The sequence below is a fragment of the Balaenoptera physalus genome, assembly GCF_965194825.1.
Source record: "Balaenoptera physalus genome assembly, chromosome: 13".
Lineage (NCBI taxonomy): Eukaryota > Metazoa > Chordata > Mammalia > Artiodactyla > Balaenopteridae > Balaenoptera > Balaenoptera physalus.
Genome location: NC_138892.1, coordinates 66,364,283 through 66,378,766, shown reverse-complemented (window position 1 = coordinate 66,378,766; position 14,484 = coordinate 66,364,283). Strand labels below are relative to the sequence as shown.

Sequence of the window (14,484 nt, the reverse complement as noted above, 5' to 3'; positions counted from 1 at the left end):
GCTCCCTTTCTGTCCTGGCTGATCTCGCCACCAGTGAGGGGGCTTCCCAGGGTGCAGGAACCTCGCCACTCCTTCAGCTCCTTCCCGGGGGAGCAGGTCCCATCCCGCTTCCTCTTTTTTTTTTTTTTTTTTCTTTCATCCTGCCCGGTTACGTGGAGATCCTTCTTGTCCTTTCACGTGTTTGAGGTCTCCTGCCAGTGATGGGTAGGTATTCTGTGAGAATTTTTCCATTTGTGTTTTTTAATGTATTTGTGGGAGGAGGTGAGTTCCACATCCTTCTACTCCACCATCTTGACTGGAGCGCAGGAATGTGTTTCTTGGAGATGAAGCTTCACCAGAGATCTTTCTCTGTAGCTTCTGGGTTGGCCTCTGCTGTGACCTCTTTCTTACTCTCTGTGTACTTACACCATGTCATCTGGTTGAAATCTCCATTTATTCATTTACTCGTTCCAAAAAAGTATTTATTGAGCACCTGCTATATGCTAAGGATTGCATTTTCTATGTGTTTTTGTCCAGAGTCATAGGTAGATGTTTCATATGCCATCATAAGCCTTTGATACTCACTGGGTCCCATATAGGCCACAATATACTTCCACTGTCTGTTCTGCAACACTAGTTACCCCAAAGCAGGATCCCTGAGACCGCTGGGTCAACTGTCCTTCTAGGGATTCTAGCCCCAAATGTGAAACAACTATTAAAAGAATCAGCCTGGGGACTTCCCTGGTGGTCCAGTGGTTGAGACTTCGCCTTCCAATGCAAGGGGTATGGGTTCGATCCCTGGTCAGGGAGCTAAGATCCCACATACCTCAGGGCCAAAAAACCAAAACATAAAACAGAAGCAATATTGTAACAAATTCAATAAAGACTTTAAAAATGGTCCACATTTAAAAAAAAATCAGCCTGTTTGTAAAAGTTCTACATGAATCTAAGGGGTCCTAAGTATTTCTCTGGGCAAAATAATCCTTATTCTTTGCCTTTATAAGTAAGATTCTTCATCACCTCGAGATTCATTCTGTGCATTCTGTGTTTCTTCTCTTGTTTAGAAGGGGAAACTATTTCAGAAGTTGGCCTGTGATTTACCCAGGATCCAGGGTCTTGAGCAAGTCTTCACTGGAGTCAGACTCCTGGGTTCCACGCAGTGCAAAAAGCAAAAGCCCTTTGAGGCAGGACACTTTCGTAGAGACAAGGAAGCTCAAGAAAGGAACAGTAGCCTGACTGAGGCCTACAGCTAGTAGGCCAGGTCTGTCCACTCTGTCCTGCTGGGATCAGAATGTTATCTGAGAGGTTATTGTGCCTGGAGAGACCTTCTGCCTTCCCTGGGGCATCAGGGATCATGGGAATTAGTGGTGAGCCTCTGGCCCAGGTCGGGACAAGGGGGCAGTAATACTGTAGTGCAGCACTGTCACCCAGGGTGGTGCGTTTTGATCTGACCACAGATGCAGGGCTTTCTGTCCCGCTGCTTCTCTTCCCTTCTGGTTCATTCATCAGTTACCTATGCAGCAGTTGCGATTATTTCTAGGTTTTACTGGGTACCCGGGAAATGGTTGGGCTACGAGGGATCAGCTTTATATCCTGATGCAAATGGGACTCCTCTTACCAGGGACCGAGCTGATGCTCACGATCTATTGAGCTGCTTTAGAATAAGTAGCTCTGACACCACCATGGGCAGTGAAGTGAGCTAGGGAGCAGGATAGGCTTTGAGTGTGGCTGACAGGTTGGAACCGAACTCCACGATTCAGCTCCATGTGTGGTCTGAGGAGGTTTCCATAAGCATCCGCATACCTCTCCCCCCTTGCCCCCACTAGCTCTCTTGGTATATGGAAGGGTTGTTTATTTTAAATTATGAGATAGCTCTTCTAATTGTGTGTTCTTATGTTTGCATTTCACTCTTTTAGTTTGTCGGGAACTAGCGCCCTCTAGTGGAAAAGGTGTCCACTTCCTCATTTTTGCCCCACATACACAAGTCTTTGGAAGGCAAGAAAGGAACACTCTGTGTGTTGAGAAGACATCCATGGAAGCTTTAGGTGCCAGCCCGGGAAGTGAGGAACGGGGCCCAGGAAAAAGGAATAAGGGGTGGGGTGAGTGTTCAGCACTAACACTTCTCCTTGAACTGAAGTCTGAGGGAAAGATACAGATAAATAGATTGTCTGACTGTGTGCACTTATCGTGGGCCTCTGTGGATTCCCTCCCCTCCCCTCCCCCCTGCACTGTGCACCCCTCCTCCCTCGGGGCATCTCTGGTCTCTCCCGAGAGGCACAATGCATGCCCCACCTCCCCGTCGGAGTTCAGAGAACGTCTTTTCTCTTGCACTAATCCGCCTGGAGGTGTGTCTGGGCTTATGCTCAGGAACAAGGCCACCCCCTCTCGTGTGCCTCCCTTCCCAAACCTTGGTCTCTGTTCCTAGTTCACCCCTGGGTTCCACTTGGTGCCAAAGTTTACGAAAGAGGATTCTGTCCTGCCCACAGACTCCAGGACTAATGGAAAATAAAGAACAAAGCACAAGCCAGTATGTACTTTCCAATAATTTTTTTGTTTTTAATATCAATTGACATTTTAAAAAATACAGAGGTGTTTGACACAGAATAGCACCATTGTGTAGGACACACACAGTTCCTGCGCCCAGCACCTGAAGGGGGGGTTCTCTTGCCTGGGCTGGGGGGCAGTCACTCAGGGGGCGTTTGACTCACACCAGTTAGTTTCCTGCCTCTGCCTTGACCCAAAGGTCTTACAGGAAGACAATAAATAAATAGAACACCGAGATTTTATTTTGCAGTCTGCCCAGTTCAGGTCTCTTAGAGAAGGGAGAAAAGTCCAAACTGTGAGAGGGTGGGATGAATGGACATCAGGTCAGGTCAGCCATTCAGTGCAGAGTCCTAGAGTGACTGGGATTGGAAAGTACTTGGGTCCTTTGGGTTTGCAATGGATTGTGTTGTTTCTGGGTTCGGGTTTTTACAAGAAGCAGACAGGCCCTATGTCCACACCGAATTCCTGCTCGGGCCCTCCTATGTCCATGGGTGCAATGTCAATGATGGGGAGGCGTGAGGTCTTCTGCGACCGGTACTCGATCATAGTCTTGCCCCACTTACCGGTGTGTTTCTAGGGGAGAAAGAGAGGAGAGTCGGTGGCTGCCTTACAAGCCGGTGCCAGCTGCCCTGGACCCCAAAACTGAACACAAAGCACAGAACACACGCGGGGGGCCTAGACCTCTTTTGGATTGACCTCCACCTCGACTCCAGTCCTCAGCAGTAGGGCCTCCTCCCCCTGCCCTTCTCCTTCCCACTCTCCACAGTGACCCGGCCTGCAAGGGCAGAGGCCCACGCACGTTGCACGAGTGTTCCTCCAAGCCACTGGACCCGCTCAGCCAAGGGAGGGGAAGAGACGGAACAACACGCTCCACTGCCACACCTGTCGCTCCGCGTGTCATCCCCACGTAGCCCCTCACGCTCGTGCCCCTTTAGGACTACGATGCCTGCTGTGGACCAGCCCTCTGCCTGCTCCAGCCCGGGGCCCCGGGAAGCTCATCTCTCTGGCGGCCCAGCCGGCCTGACTCACCGTGCAGCCATCCTTCAGAACAGTATACGTGAACCTGCTGTTGCCCTCAGCCCGGATCTCCACGTCGTTGGAGCCCTGGAGGAGCAGGGCCTTCTTGAGGTTGCCCGCGGCTTCGTCCAGGTAGGCGATGCTGTTCTTGCAGTGGTAGGTGACGTTCTGGGAGCCCTCGGTGGACAGCAGGCGCAGGAAGGTCATCTGGACGTTGGCGGTGTTGGGAGCCAGGTTGTCATCTCCATAGCTGAACTGGGAGGGCAGACAGCAGTGGTGTGAGGCCCGGGGGCGGGGGCCTCCGACCAGGGTTCGGAGGAGCTGAAGGGGGCTGGGGGGGGGGGGCAGGGCACTGGGAAGACATTTTTGCTTCCAGGGAGTGGAGCAAGCCTCCAAGGACTCTCCCTCCACCTCGAAATGGGAAAAAATCCTACCCCTCCTCTTTCCTTCCCCTCAACTCTGTGAGCAAGGCGCTATGTGAGCAAGGCGCTAAAAACTGCCAGGGAGAAAGCAGAGAAGGCTGCTGAGGCGCCGTCCCTGGCCTAGAGCAAGCGGGGACTCACGTGGAAGCCACCGTTGATGGTTTCTCCGAACCAGATGTGTTTCTTGTCCTTGCTCTTGCTGCTCCACCAGTTCTTCTTGGGGACGCTGGCCGGGCTGGGGTAGACGCAGGTCTCGCCAGTGTCCATGTTGCAGAAAACCTTCATGGCGTCCAGGGTGCAGCCCTGGTTCGGGTCGATCCAGTAATCTCCTGCAGCGGAGAGGCAACACCCCATCGGGGCTCAGACAGGCACAGACACACGCTCCCGAGAGGGCCAGGCCTGCCTGGGGTGACAGAAAGGCCTACGGGGACACCAGGGGGAGAGGAGCAGGGTGTGAGGGCCACATGCGGCCAAAGGGAGGGGAGAGGGAGGGATCCGGGCGAGGAGACCCGGATGGGAATGTCCAGGGCTAAACAGGGGTGCAGGCAAAGGGACAGGAGCAGGGCCTGCCTGGTGGGTGGAACTCTACCCTGAAGTCACTTCCACCATGTAGTCATGGCAGGACGGGACCAGGGCTGCAGTTTCTCTGCTGTGAAATGGGGGAGCCACCAGTGCCAGAACCTTCCAGGCCTGACTCTGCCCGGCACTAAGAGATGCCTGCTCCCTCCTTCGGAAGGGGGCCATGCCCAGCGGGCTGACTTCCTATTCTCCGGGGCGGGGATCCTGCCCTCCAGGCTCACCGCTCTTCCACTCAGGGTGGCAGAGTTTCAGGTCCCGGCAGGTGCGAGCGGGGTTCTTGCGGGATCCCTCAGGGCTGCGGATGCTCTCGATCTGGTTGTTGAGGGACTTGAGTGTGGCATCCACCTCGGCGTCGTGCTGTCTCAGGTTGCCGGCTGCCTCATCGGCCCGCATGTACTGCAGGGGGTCGGGGCCCTTCTCTCTCTGGCCTAGGCCAGCAAAGGCGGACATGTCAATGCCAGGGCCAGGGGGACCTGGAGGGCCAGGGGGTCCAGGATTTCCAGGAGGACCCTGCAGCAGGAAACAGAGAAATCAGTCAGGAATTACAGGGAGATGCCCCTCCTGTGTCCATCCCCACCTGCTAGAATGTACTAGGATGTCTTCTTCCCAGTCCCGTGAGGTTGGGTGTGTGCATGTGTGTGTGTATGTGTGTGTGTGTGTGCAGCAGGCCAAGACCAAGAAAACCATAGAATGCTCCCTGTTTTTTCATTAGCCCCTCTCCTCTCTGTCTCATGGACTCTTTGAACTTCCATGGAGCTCCCAGGATAAAGGATGCTGTCACATTAGCTGAAGGCTGATGCCCCGAAAGAAGCCCTTAGCATCAGAGAGCTCAAGCCTCCCGGTGCTGGGAACACCCCAGACAGCAGGAAGGACACTCACAGCAGGGCCAGTTTCGCCTGAACGTCCACGGGGTCCAGGAGGTCCAATGGGGCCGGGGATTCCATTAGCGCCATCTTTGCCAGAGGGACCGACGGGGCCAGGAGGACCCTGCAGGCCGGTAGAGAGAAAGGCAGTGAGAAGAGAGCCATCGACACAGGGAAGGTCTGGGAGAAGCCGGGGCTGGTGAGGTGGCCGTCCTGGTAGCACTAATAGCTGCTCTCTTCCCAAGTTTTCCCGTTTCTCAGTCACAGAACCCCATGCTGGTCTCCGTGTGGCCAAGAACCAGCAGGATGGCGCCACGGCTCTCCTACTCCCCACAGTCCTCTTTGTAAAATCCTATTCCCAGGGATAGGATGCAGACCAACGTCTGACAGCCGAGGGCTGCTCTCGTGTTCGTCCTGTGATCTCAGGTACTTCTCTGACCACAGTCTCACCGAGCCAGGCCCACTTCTGCTGCTGAGTGAGGCCCCTGAGCCAGAGGCTCCCCCAGAAGCAGCCACATTTCCCTCCTCACCAAACACCTGACCAGCACCCTGGTCCCACCCCGGAGGAAGGGTTCTCTCCGTCTCACTTACTCTGGGGCCAGAAGGACCGGCAGGACCAGAAGTACCTTGGTCTCCAGCAGGACCCTGTGCAGCGGGAAGAGGCAAAGGTCAGAGGTCAGCACAGACAGGGCCCCACCTTCCATGTCAGGAGGCCTTCTTGAATATGTGTATATACTGGGAGTTGGGGGAGCACATACATGTCCCGCCCCTGTGCCCCTTCCATGTGCTCCTCCCTCCAACCCTGAGGAGGTCCTGGACATTTCTCAGGATGATCCCAAGTCGCCGGAGCAGCTTGGGAAACTCAGGTGGGCTCTGTGAAGTGGGACGCCTTGGGGAGCCAAGCGCAGCCAGCGGCACTCACGGGGGGGCCGGGCAGACCCTGCAGACCAGTGAAGCCACGGTGTCCCTTCAGTCCCCTCTCGCCAGCCTCTCCCGTTTCTCCTTTGTCACCTCGGGGGCCTTGAGGACCCTGGGAACAAGACAGAGACACAGGTTTGCTCAGCTCAGGCCAGCCTCTGCCAGCCTCACCCGAGCCAAGGAGCCCCAGGTCCCTGCTGCCCCCGAACCTGCCTGTCGGGGACCCAGCACCGGACGCTCAGATACTCACTGGCAATCCCCGGGCTCCGGCTGGTCCTGAGGGTCCCATGGGGCCTTGTGCACCCTGTGGGGAGAGTGGGGGCAGCGTCAGAGCACAGTCAGGACAGGCACGGCCCTCTTCTGCGTCTGCCCCGGGCTGGGCACGGAGGCTACTGCTCCACAGCCCACCCCAGGGACGCGTCCAGGGCCTGGAGTGGGGGAGGGCGGGTGGTGGAAAGCTCCCTACCCACGCAGCCACCCTCCTCCACCGTGGCTTTTACTGACTCGAAGATACTCACAGCTTCTCCTCGGTCTCCCTGCTTGCCGATTGGGCCGGCGGGGCCAGGAGAGCCAGGGGGCCCTGGGGCTCCGGGGCCACCCACGGGACCGGTCTCACCACGATCGCCCTGTCAGGAGAGAGGTCTCAGGCTCAGAGAGGAACGTTCCAGAAGAGACAAGGAGAGACGTGATTCTGACCCCAACCCTGCCAGGCCAATGGAATGTCCTCCCCGCCCACCGCACTCACCTTGAGTGAGACCCCGATACTCACCTTGACTCCAGCTGCACCGTCTCTGCCGGGGGGGCCGTCAGCACCAGGGCTTCCCTGCGCAAAGGGAAACGGATGCCATCAGAGCTGCCCGCCATCCCCACCTCTGCTTCCCGTCCTCCCTCAGGAGCCCAGCTCTCAGTCTCCGTGCCCTCTCTCTCCCGTCACCACCTTCCCATCACATCTGGGCGCTTGGGCTCGGCCCGTCTGTCACCCCCTTCTCCAGGGCTCCCTTCTCCCTAGAACGGGCTACCCCACAGTGGATCCCACCGCACACCTCGCGTCCAGGTTCACCCGCAGGACCAGTCAGGCCGGGAGGACCCACGGGGCCAGGGGGGCCTCGGTCTCCAGATGCTCCAGGAGCTCCCTGCTTGCCAGGCTCACCCTGGGGGACAGCAACGAGGAGGATGAGTGCGCGCTCCGAGGCCCCTCTGCGCCCTCCTGGGGAGGGCGCTGACCGGGGCTCAGTTCAGACGGCACGGCGCGGGTGGCAGCCTCGGGGCGGCCGGGCCGCCGAGAGCACCAGGTGAAGAGCCTCCACCCGAGCCAGGCTGGGCCCGGCCCGCGCGGAGGAAGGGGCATCCCCACTCACCGATGGGCCGGGCAGGCCGGGGAATCCTCGCTCACCACGCTGCCCAGGCAGACCAACGATGCCCCTCTGACCAGCCAGACCCTGGGGACCTGGAGGACCGTCGGGACCCTGAGGGAGGAGAGGAGGGAGGTGAGAACTTGAGAAGTGACACGGAGCCGCCCCCCGCCCATCCGTGAGGCAGCTGGCTGCCCACTGCAGGGGTCAGGAAACTTCTCTCTGCGGCGCCCACCCCTCCCCAGCAGCCCCACCGTCCTGCCCCACCCCTACTCTGGGCTCTGTGAGCCCACGTGCCCTTCACACTCCTGCTCCAGGGACCTTGGCCCTGGGCTCCCCAGCCTGGGGTGGGACTTACAGAAGGACCGTCATCTCCAGGCTCTCCCTTCTCGCCAGGGGGTCCGGAAGGACCTTGGAGGCCAGGGTCACCCGCTCGGCCAGGGGGGCCGCTGTCTCCTCGAGCACCTTTGGGACCATCTTTTCCAGAAGGACCAGGGGGGCCGGGGGGTCCAGGGTTGCCCTAGAAGGAGCAAATGCGGGAAGTGAGAACTCATCTTACCCTTCACCATCCTTCCAGGCTGCCAAAGCCACGGTGACCCTCTGGGGGCTTCCTCCACCCTAAGGGCAGCTTGACCCCCACCCCGGGCTACATCTTCCATCTTCTCTCCCCCGTGAGCTCTGGCTTCAAGCCAGCCTGGCATCTCCAGCCTCTGCACACTTTCCTTTCTCTGATCTACCTGGACTCCCTCCTGCCTCCTTCCCTGTGGCCTCAGTCCCACCACCGGTCCTCAAGGAACAGCTCCAGCCTTGCTCCTGGCCCCTAAGCCTCTGCGCCCACTCCCTCTGCACTTGGTGGTGTTGGTGAGCTGGGGGACTTCTCATCACCTCTCCTCCCACTCCTGCGAACTCCTCAAGAGCAAGATGCAGACATTCTTACAAAGCACAGTGTGCTCAAGAAGTGTGTGTCCACGATGAAAGCAACTGTACCAGCCCTGCCCTGTCCACGGAGCCAGAAGCCCGTGGCCAGCAAGAGGGCACACCGCCCTGCTCCCAGCTGTCTACAAGGAGAACAGGTCCCTGTGGTCAGTTAACTACTGTTCCCAGGAGTGGGGATGGGCACACAGACGTGTGGGGGACTGGGCCAGACTCTTTGACCCCTGCCTGTGCCTCCCATGCCTGGAGTTAGGGAGGAAACAGCCGGGGGCAGCACTTACATTGGAACCTGGGGGTCCGACGCGGCCTGCAGCTCCGGGGAATCCGGTGGCCCCCTATGTGACGAGAAGAGGACCCTGAGTACCTCAGACCCTCAGGAGGCCCAAGAATCAAATTTGGGGGCGGGGACCTCATAGGCTGGTGTGGAAAGGGGCGAGGGGCGCACGGCAGCAAGGGGAGAGCTAGAGAGGGAGAAAGGGCCCCCAGGTCTGGCCGCTGCCTCGTGCAGCTGCAGCTTCTCAGCCTCCAGCCCCTGCAGGGGGAGGATGCGGCTGGGGCGGTCAGCGCTGGGGGGGGCGCCCTCTCTCCCACCCGGCTGTGGGGTGGGCTCTGTGTGGGAGGGGCTCGGGCTGAGAGGGAAGGAGGCGGGGTGGGGTCCCTGGGGCCAGGCCTCCTTCCTGAGGCCGGGGGGTGGGTGCGAGAGAAGCCACTGCCCCTACAGTGCCCTCCACCCGGCCCAGTGACAGTGGGAATGGGGGCCTCGCTCACCGGGGGGCCTTGAGCACCTCGGGCTCCTTTAGGACCAGTCACACCAGTAGGACCCTGAGGAGGAAGGAGGGAGACAGTGAGGCCCGGTCGCCCTGGGGCAGGGCTGTGGGCTTCTGGGCGTGAGTTCCTTCTGAGCCCCGACCGTGGACTCCTGAGAGCTAGGTTCTCAAAGACGCAGCTTTGTCAGCACTAAAATCCCAGCCTGGAGAGGCTGTCACAGGTGGGCCTGCCACCCTGACCCACAGGAGACTCGTGTTCTAGGAGACCTCGGGAAGGGCAGGCCCATCAGGTATCCTCTGAGCCAGTCCAAGGTCTCCCAGGAGACTGGCCGCTCTGCCCCAGGCCGTCTGTGCTCAGGGAGACCCAGCGGCTGGTACCCTGTGTCCGGCCCCCAGCCACACACCCACACCCACACCCACGGCACTGAAAGCCAGCTTAGCTCCTTGAACCTTTACCCCTGAGCACAAATTCCTCCTCCCTGCAGCCTCCCCCTCCTGTGGCTGCAGCAGCGGGCTCCGGAGTCTGCTGGGTGGAGGGCCCTAAACACAGGCGGCCATCCCCAGGCCTCCTAGCCACCTCTGCCTGCCCAGGCCCCTCTCCCGGCACCCAGCACCGCCTACCCTGTGGGATCGGTTGCCGGGGGGGAGCTCAGCGTTACCCACCTGAGGCCCGGGAGCTCCAGAGGGGCCCTGAGGACCCGGGGCACCAGCGTCACCTTTCTGGCCAGCCTCTCCTTGCTCGCCTTTGGCACCAGGCTGGCCGTCAGCACCCTGTCCCGGGAAGGAGGAGGAAGCCAGTGAGTGCGGGCAAACACTCGAGGTTCCTCCAAAGGGGCCAGAGACTGTGTGAGTGTGTGCGTCCACCCTGGGCCTGGACACCAAGTCTCAGGTAGGACGGTTACATCGGTGTGGAGATGTGGATGGAGAGGAGCCATTTCCCTCTTCTTTAAATCCTGTCCCTCCCTCCCCACCCGCCGCAGGTGGGAAGGTGTCCTTGGGGAATGACGCGAGATGGCCAGAGCGGAGGGCATGGGAGGGAGGGAGGGCGGACAGAGATACTCACAGGAGGACCGGCAAATCCAGCGGGTCCGGGGGGTCCGGTCTCTCCACGTTCACCCTGTGAGAGAAGAGGGCCGGGAGGGGTGAGGCTCAGCTGCGGCCTGCTCTGTGCCCTCCTGTGAGCCCAGAGCCCGCTCTGGCCCAGCCTAGCCTACTGCACAGTAACCCCCAGAGGGAAGGGGGTCGGGAGGCTCCGTCCTAAATAAAGGGACCCAGGTCAGAAAGCCTCTCGCGGTCAGAGGATCCGGGGACCCGAAGGCCCTCCACCCTGATCACATCATGGGGGGACGTGCCTTCTCCCTTCCTTTCTCATCTCTCCTCCCACCCCCAGGCCCAGAGGGCAGGGTGGGAGCCGTGCCCGGGGGCCTGCAGGGCAGGGCTCAGGGGCAGATACTCACCGGGGCACCGCGAGCACCAACAGTTCCTGCAGGACCAGGAGGTCCAACTTCTCCCTAAAGTGGGCCGGCGGGGGGCGGGGGACAAAAGCCAAGGATGAGGGATGTGGGGTGAGAGGGGGGCCCTTCCAGAGCAAAGTGCATCCAGAGAGCCCTGACGGGGGACGGGGGCTCTGGTCTCCCCTCCGACCCGCGGCATGTTCTCCCCTTGTTGCTTTGGCCATACCTGCACCTACTCGGGGCCTTTGCTGAAGACACCCATACCCCCATCCAACTGCTTCCCTCAGTGGTGCACACAGCCATGACTTTGCCTCTAAGAAGAGCCCCCACCCTCCACTCCTTGCAGCCGCTGCAGGGCAGGAGACCGACAGGTGTCGAGGGGAAGAGACAGCAGTCTTTGGCAGGAGATGAGAAGGAGATTTGATGGGGGAGGCAAGGCAGAGCGAGGAAAGGGATCCACGACTCACCTTCTCACCGTTGGCACCGGCCGGGCCAGGGGGGCCAATGGGGCCAGTCAGACCCTGGTGGGGGAGAAGGCGGAGTGAGGGGCAGTGAGAGGCAGCCAGGGACGCGGAGCCCAACAGGGAGCCTGGAGACGCCACACCCAGTGGACCTTGGTGTACCCTCCCGTGGCCCCCAGAGCTCCCTCTCACCCTGGGGCCCCCACTTTTGTCAGGGAAGTCCCTGTAGTTGCCCAGCCCACAAAACTGAGATAGGAGCAGGGACCACGCTCACACGCCGCCCCTCTGTCCCCTGAGTGCATGAGGTCCCCTGCATCCATCCCCATCCCAACCCCAGGGAGCCTGCAACCAGCATCCACTTACTCGTCCACCGTCCTTCCCGGGGGCTCCCTCGGGGCCTTTCTCACCAACATCACCCTGTGGGATAGAGAAAAACGGGCCTCCTCAGGGAGGCATTCCAAGATCCCCTTTGCCAGCTCAGTGCCCTCCTGAATGGGGCTCCAGGCAGACCTCAGAGCCTGGCCAAGAGGGATTTGCTTCAGTCTCAGGGTGGGTGACGAGGAGTAACAGAAGTGAGACGGAGGGAAGTGTCAGGGCAGGATGTCACTCAAGGTCACACAGAGAGCCTGGGAGGGGTCTCCAAGTTCCTCAAGAGGGTAACGGGGACCCTCACCCCCAGATGCCGTGGGGAAGCCCAGCTGTGGCGGAAGCGCGCTCAGCCTGGTACTCACCCTGTCTCCCTTGGGCCCAGCGATGCCAGCTGCTCCTCTCTCACCGGGCATCCCCTGCAGACCTGGAGGGCCCTGAGCCCCAGTGGGGCCAGCTGGGCCAGCTGCGCCCTGCGGTGGGAGAGGAATCTGTGGAGGGCAGCACTTCCCCTGGGCCCCCCAGGCCCCAAGCCCCCTTTCCTTCCCTTCTTCCTCTGCCCAGACCCCTTTCTGTCTCATCCTCCGTCCCCCCCTCCTTCCATCTTCATCCCCCCTGAGCCCCCTCCCCTTCCAGCCCAGAGGACCCCCGCCAGCAGGACCCGCTTACTCACTTTGGGACCATCAGTGCCAGGAGTGCCAGGGAGGCCGCGGGGCCCCTGGAGGCCCTGGGACCCGGGAGAGCCACGTTCCCCTGGGAAACCTCGTTCACCCTGTGGCAGAGACACCAAGGAGCAGTCAGGCAAGAGAGGTGGGGTGGAGGCCCAAAGAGAGAGGAGACCCAGGACGGCTGGGCTGGGACGGGCGGGCAGAACCACATGGGAGAGAGCAGGCCCAAGGAGGCCGCGCGGAAACTCACCCTGGGACCCACGAGGCCGGGAGCTCCAGCTTCGCCAGGAACGCCCTGAAGAACAAAGAAGGATGTGTGCGAGAGCAGAGGCTTTTCTGTCCCAGATCCTTGGCCGAGCCGCCCTCCCGCTGGGGGCTGAGCTCAGACTGTCCTCTGTGGGGAGCTGGGCAGCAGGTCCTGGACACTCCCTGGCCTCATGGGGCTCCTCGTGCCCCCTCCTGCCCTTGCCTCCTGGGCATGAGGATAGAGCTTCCCACCTAAACAGGCTACAGGTTCAAAGAGCCCCAAACTCACCTGGTCACCTGGTTTTCCACCTTCACCTGGGGGACCGGGCGGGCCAGGAAGTCCCTAGAAGCCAAAGTGACTTAGTTAGGAAAGGAGTGCGTTTGCTGCGGCGCCCTGCAGGGAGGCCAGCACAGTGCGAGAGCAGGTGTAGGGGAGGGGGTTCAGGGAAGACGCGTCCCCGGGTCCCCCTCGAGGGGGCGCTGCTGCTGCCCCAGAGCCCTGCGTGTGGACGGAGCCTGAACAGGACTGATCCGGCCACCTACCTGGAACCCAGATGGCCCAGGAGCACCCTGTTCGCCTCGTTCCCCGGCAGGTCCCTGCGGAGGAAGACAAAGACGAGCTGAGCCAGCCTCCAGAGACTCTGGGAGCCTCAGCTAGGCCTAGAGGGGCCTGGGGCCGGCCCGCAGGAGGGCGGGCGACACCTTGCCTCACTGCCCAAGCAAGGTGTGCGTGCCTCGCTGCCCTCCCACCAGCGACCCGCACCCCTGACAACCCCGATGGGGTCCAGACTGCCTCCTGGGAAGCCCTGCCTCAGCTCAGGCTGGGTCAGGTGTCCTGGATCAGCCCAGATCCACACCTGTCAGCTCCATTACTCCCCACCTCTACCCACAAAGCTCCTGCCCACGGGCCACCTGGAGAGGCTGGGCAGGTACTTACAGCGGGTCCAGGGGGGCCTGCAGCTCCTGTCTCACCATCTTTGCCAGGGAGACCCTAGAGGGGAGAGAAAGGGGTGATGTAATGATACACTCTTCTTCAGTTCTACAGACCCCAGGACCAGGCAGGGGTACTATGTGGCCCAGAGTTTCTAGATGATCCCCCACCTGAACTCCATTTCCACACTTTCCCTTCCTGTCCTTCCCTGGCCCCCTTCTTCCCCTCAGTCCTTCTCAGCATGGTAGCCTCCTCCATGTCTCTGGGCTGCTGTCAGCAACCAGAAGTCTCCCCGTGCAGACTCGCAGAGCAGCATGGGCTCAGCCACAGGAATCCACACTGCCACCTAGGGGTCCCAGAAGCATGCCACAGGGATGCTCTCTCCTTGCGGGGGTCCAGCAAACGCTAAGGCGTGGGCAGTGGGGAGGGTACTTACTCTCAGGCCAGGAGCACCAGGCAGTCCTTTCTCACCAGCTTTGCCAGGCTCACCCTGGAAGAAAGAGTGCAGGGCCATAAGGTGGAGGGCTTTGGTGGGAGCGGGGGTATGGCCAGCTTGGGAGATTGGGGCTTGGGGTCACTGCCTCGTGGACAGCAAAGGCCAAAGCCAAGTATCAGCACCTCTCTTATGCTCAGAGGTGTGAACTGATAGCGCTGCCCCATGGATCAATGTCATAGCTGAGATGTCCCAAGGGCTCTAAAGAGCCCTGGGTTTCCCCCGATCACAGTCACTCCTGCTGGGCGTGGAGGTCCAAGCTGCCCAGGGCACTCATGGATCCTGCCCATCATGGCCCTTGGGTTAACTCTATTCAGGGCCAGCCCTTTCCCCAGGGGCAGGGAGGTAGCGGCACCATATGGAAGGAAAGGAAGGGCAGGTGATTACTTACATTGGCACCTTTGGGGCCAGGGAAACCCATGACACCAGGCTGCCCACGAGTCCCCTGAGGACCTGGAGGTCCAGGGCGACCATCTTCACCAGGGGCTCCC

General features: G+C 60.3%; 1 protein-coding gene across 2 annotated transcripts in view; it reads right to left on the bottom strand.

The window, feature by feature from the left end:
* Nucleotides 1-892: 892 nt before the first annotated feature.
* The window catches only part of COL2A1 (collagen type II alpha 1 chain), a 33,128-nt gene continuing 19,536 nt past the window's right edge, over nucleotides 893-14,484 (bottom strand). For both annotated transcript variants that reach the window (XM_082419985.1, XM_082419986.1), the window contains 28 exons: nucleotides 14,385-14,483; nucleotides 13,937-13,990; nucleotides 13,507-13,560; nucleotides 13,113-13,166; nucleotides 12,859-12,912; nucleotides 12,574-12,618; nucleotides 12,329-12,427; nucleotides 12,021-12,128; nucleotides 11,653-11,706; nucleotides 11,296-11,349; nucleotides 10,832-10,885; nucleotides 10,438-10,491; nucleotides 10,038-10,145; nucleotides 9,376-9,429; nucleotides 8,889-8,942; nucleotides 8,033-8,194; nucleotides 7,681-7,788; nucleotides 7,366-7,473; nucleotides 7,092-7,145; nucleotides 6,841-6,948; nucleotides 6,573-6,626; nucleotides 6,327-6,434; nucleotides 5,996-6,049; nucleotides 5,421-5,528; nucleotides 4,763-5,051; nucleotides 4,104-4,291; nucleotides 3,553-3,795; nucleotides 893-3,096 (listed from right to left, as the gene is read on the bottom strand). In XM_082419985.1, coding sequence (XP_082276111.1) covers nucleotides 2,950-3,096; nucleotides 3,553-3,795; nucleotides 4,104-4,291; nucleotides 4,763-5,051; nucleotides 5,421-5,528; nucleotides 5,996-6,049; nucleotides 6,327-6,434; nucleotides 6,573-6,626; nucleotides 6,841-6,948; nucleotides 7,092-7,145; nucleotides 7,366-7,473; nucleotides 7,681-7,788; nucleotides 8,033-8,194; nucleotides 8,889-8,942; nucleotides 9,376-9,429; nucleotides 10,038-10,145; nucleotides 10,438-10,491; nucleotides 10,832-10,885; nucleotides 11,296-11,349; nucleotides 11,653-11,706; nucleotides 12,021-12,128; nucleotides 12,329-12,427; nucleotides 12,574-12,618; nucleotides 12,859-12,912; nucleotides 13,113-13,166; nucleotides 13,507-13,560; nucleotides 13,937-13,990; nucleotides 14,385-14,483 — 2,730 coding nt within the window. In that variant the 3' untranslated portion in view covers nucleotides 893-2,949. The remainder of the gene's footprint in view (nucleotides 3,097-3,552; nucleotides 3,796-4,103; nucleotides 4,292-4,762; nucleotides 5,052-5,420; nucleotides 5,529-5,995; nucleotides 6,050-6,326; nucleotides 6,435-6,572; nucleotides 6,627-6,840; nucleotides 6,949-7,091; nucleotides 7,146-7,365; nucleotides 7,474-7,680; nucleotides 7,789-8,032; nucleotides 8,195-8,888; nucleotides 8,943-9,375; nucleotides 9,430-10,037; nucleotides 10,146-10,437; nucleotides 10,492-10,831; nucleotides 10,886-11,295; nucleotides 11,350-11,652; nucleotides 11,707-12,020; nucleotides 12,129-12,328; nucleotides 12,428-12,573; nucleotides 12,619-12,858; nucleotides 12,913-13,112; nucleotides 13,167-13,506; nucleotides 13,561-13,936; nucleotides 13,991-14,384; nucleotide 14,484) is intronic.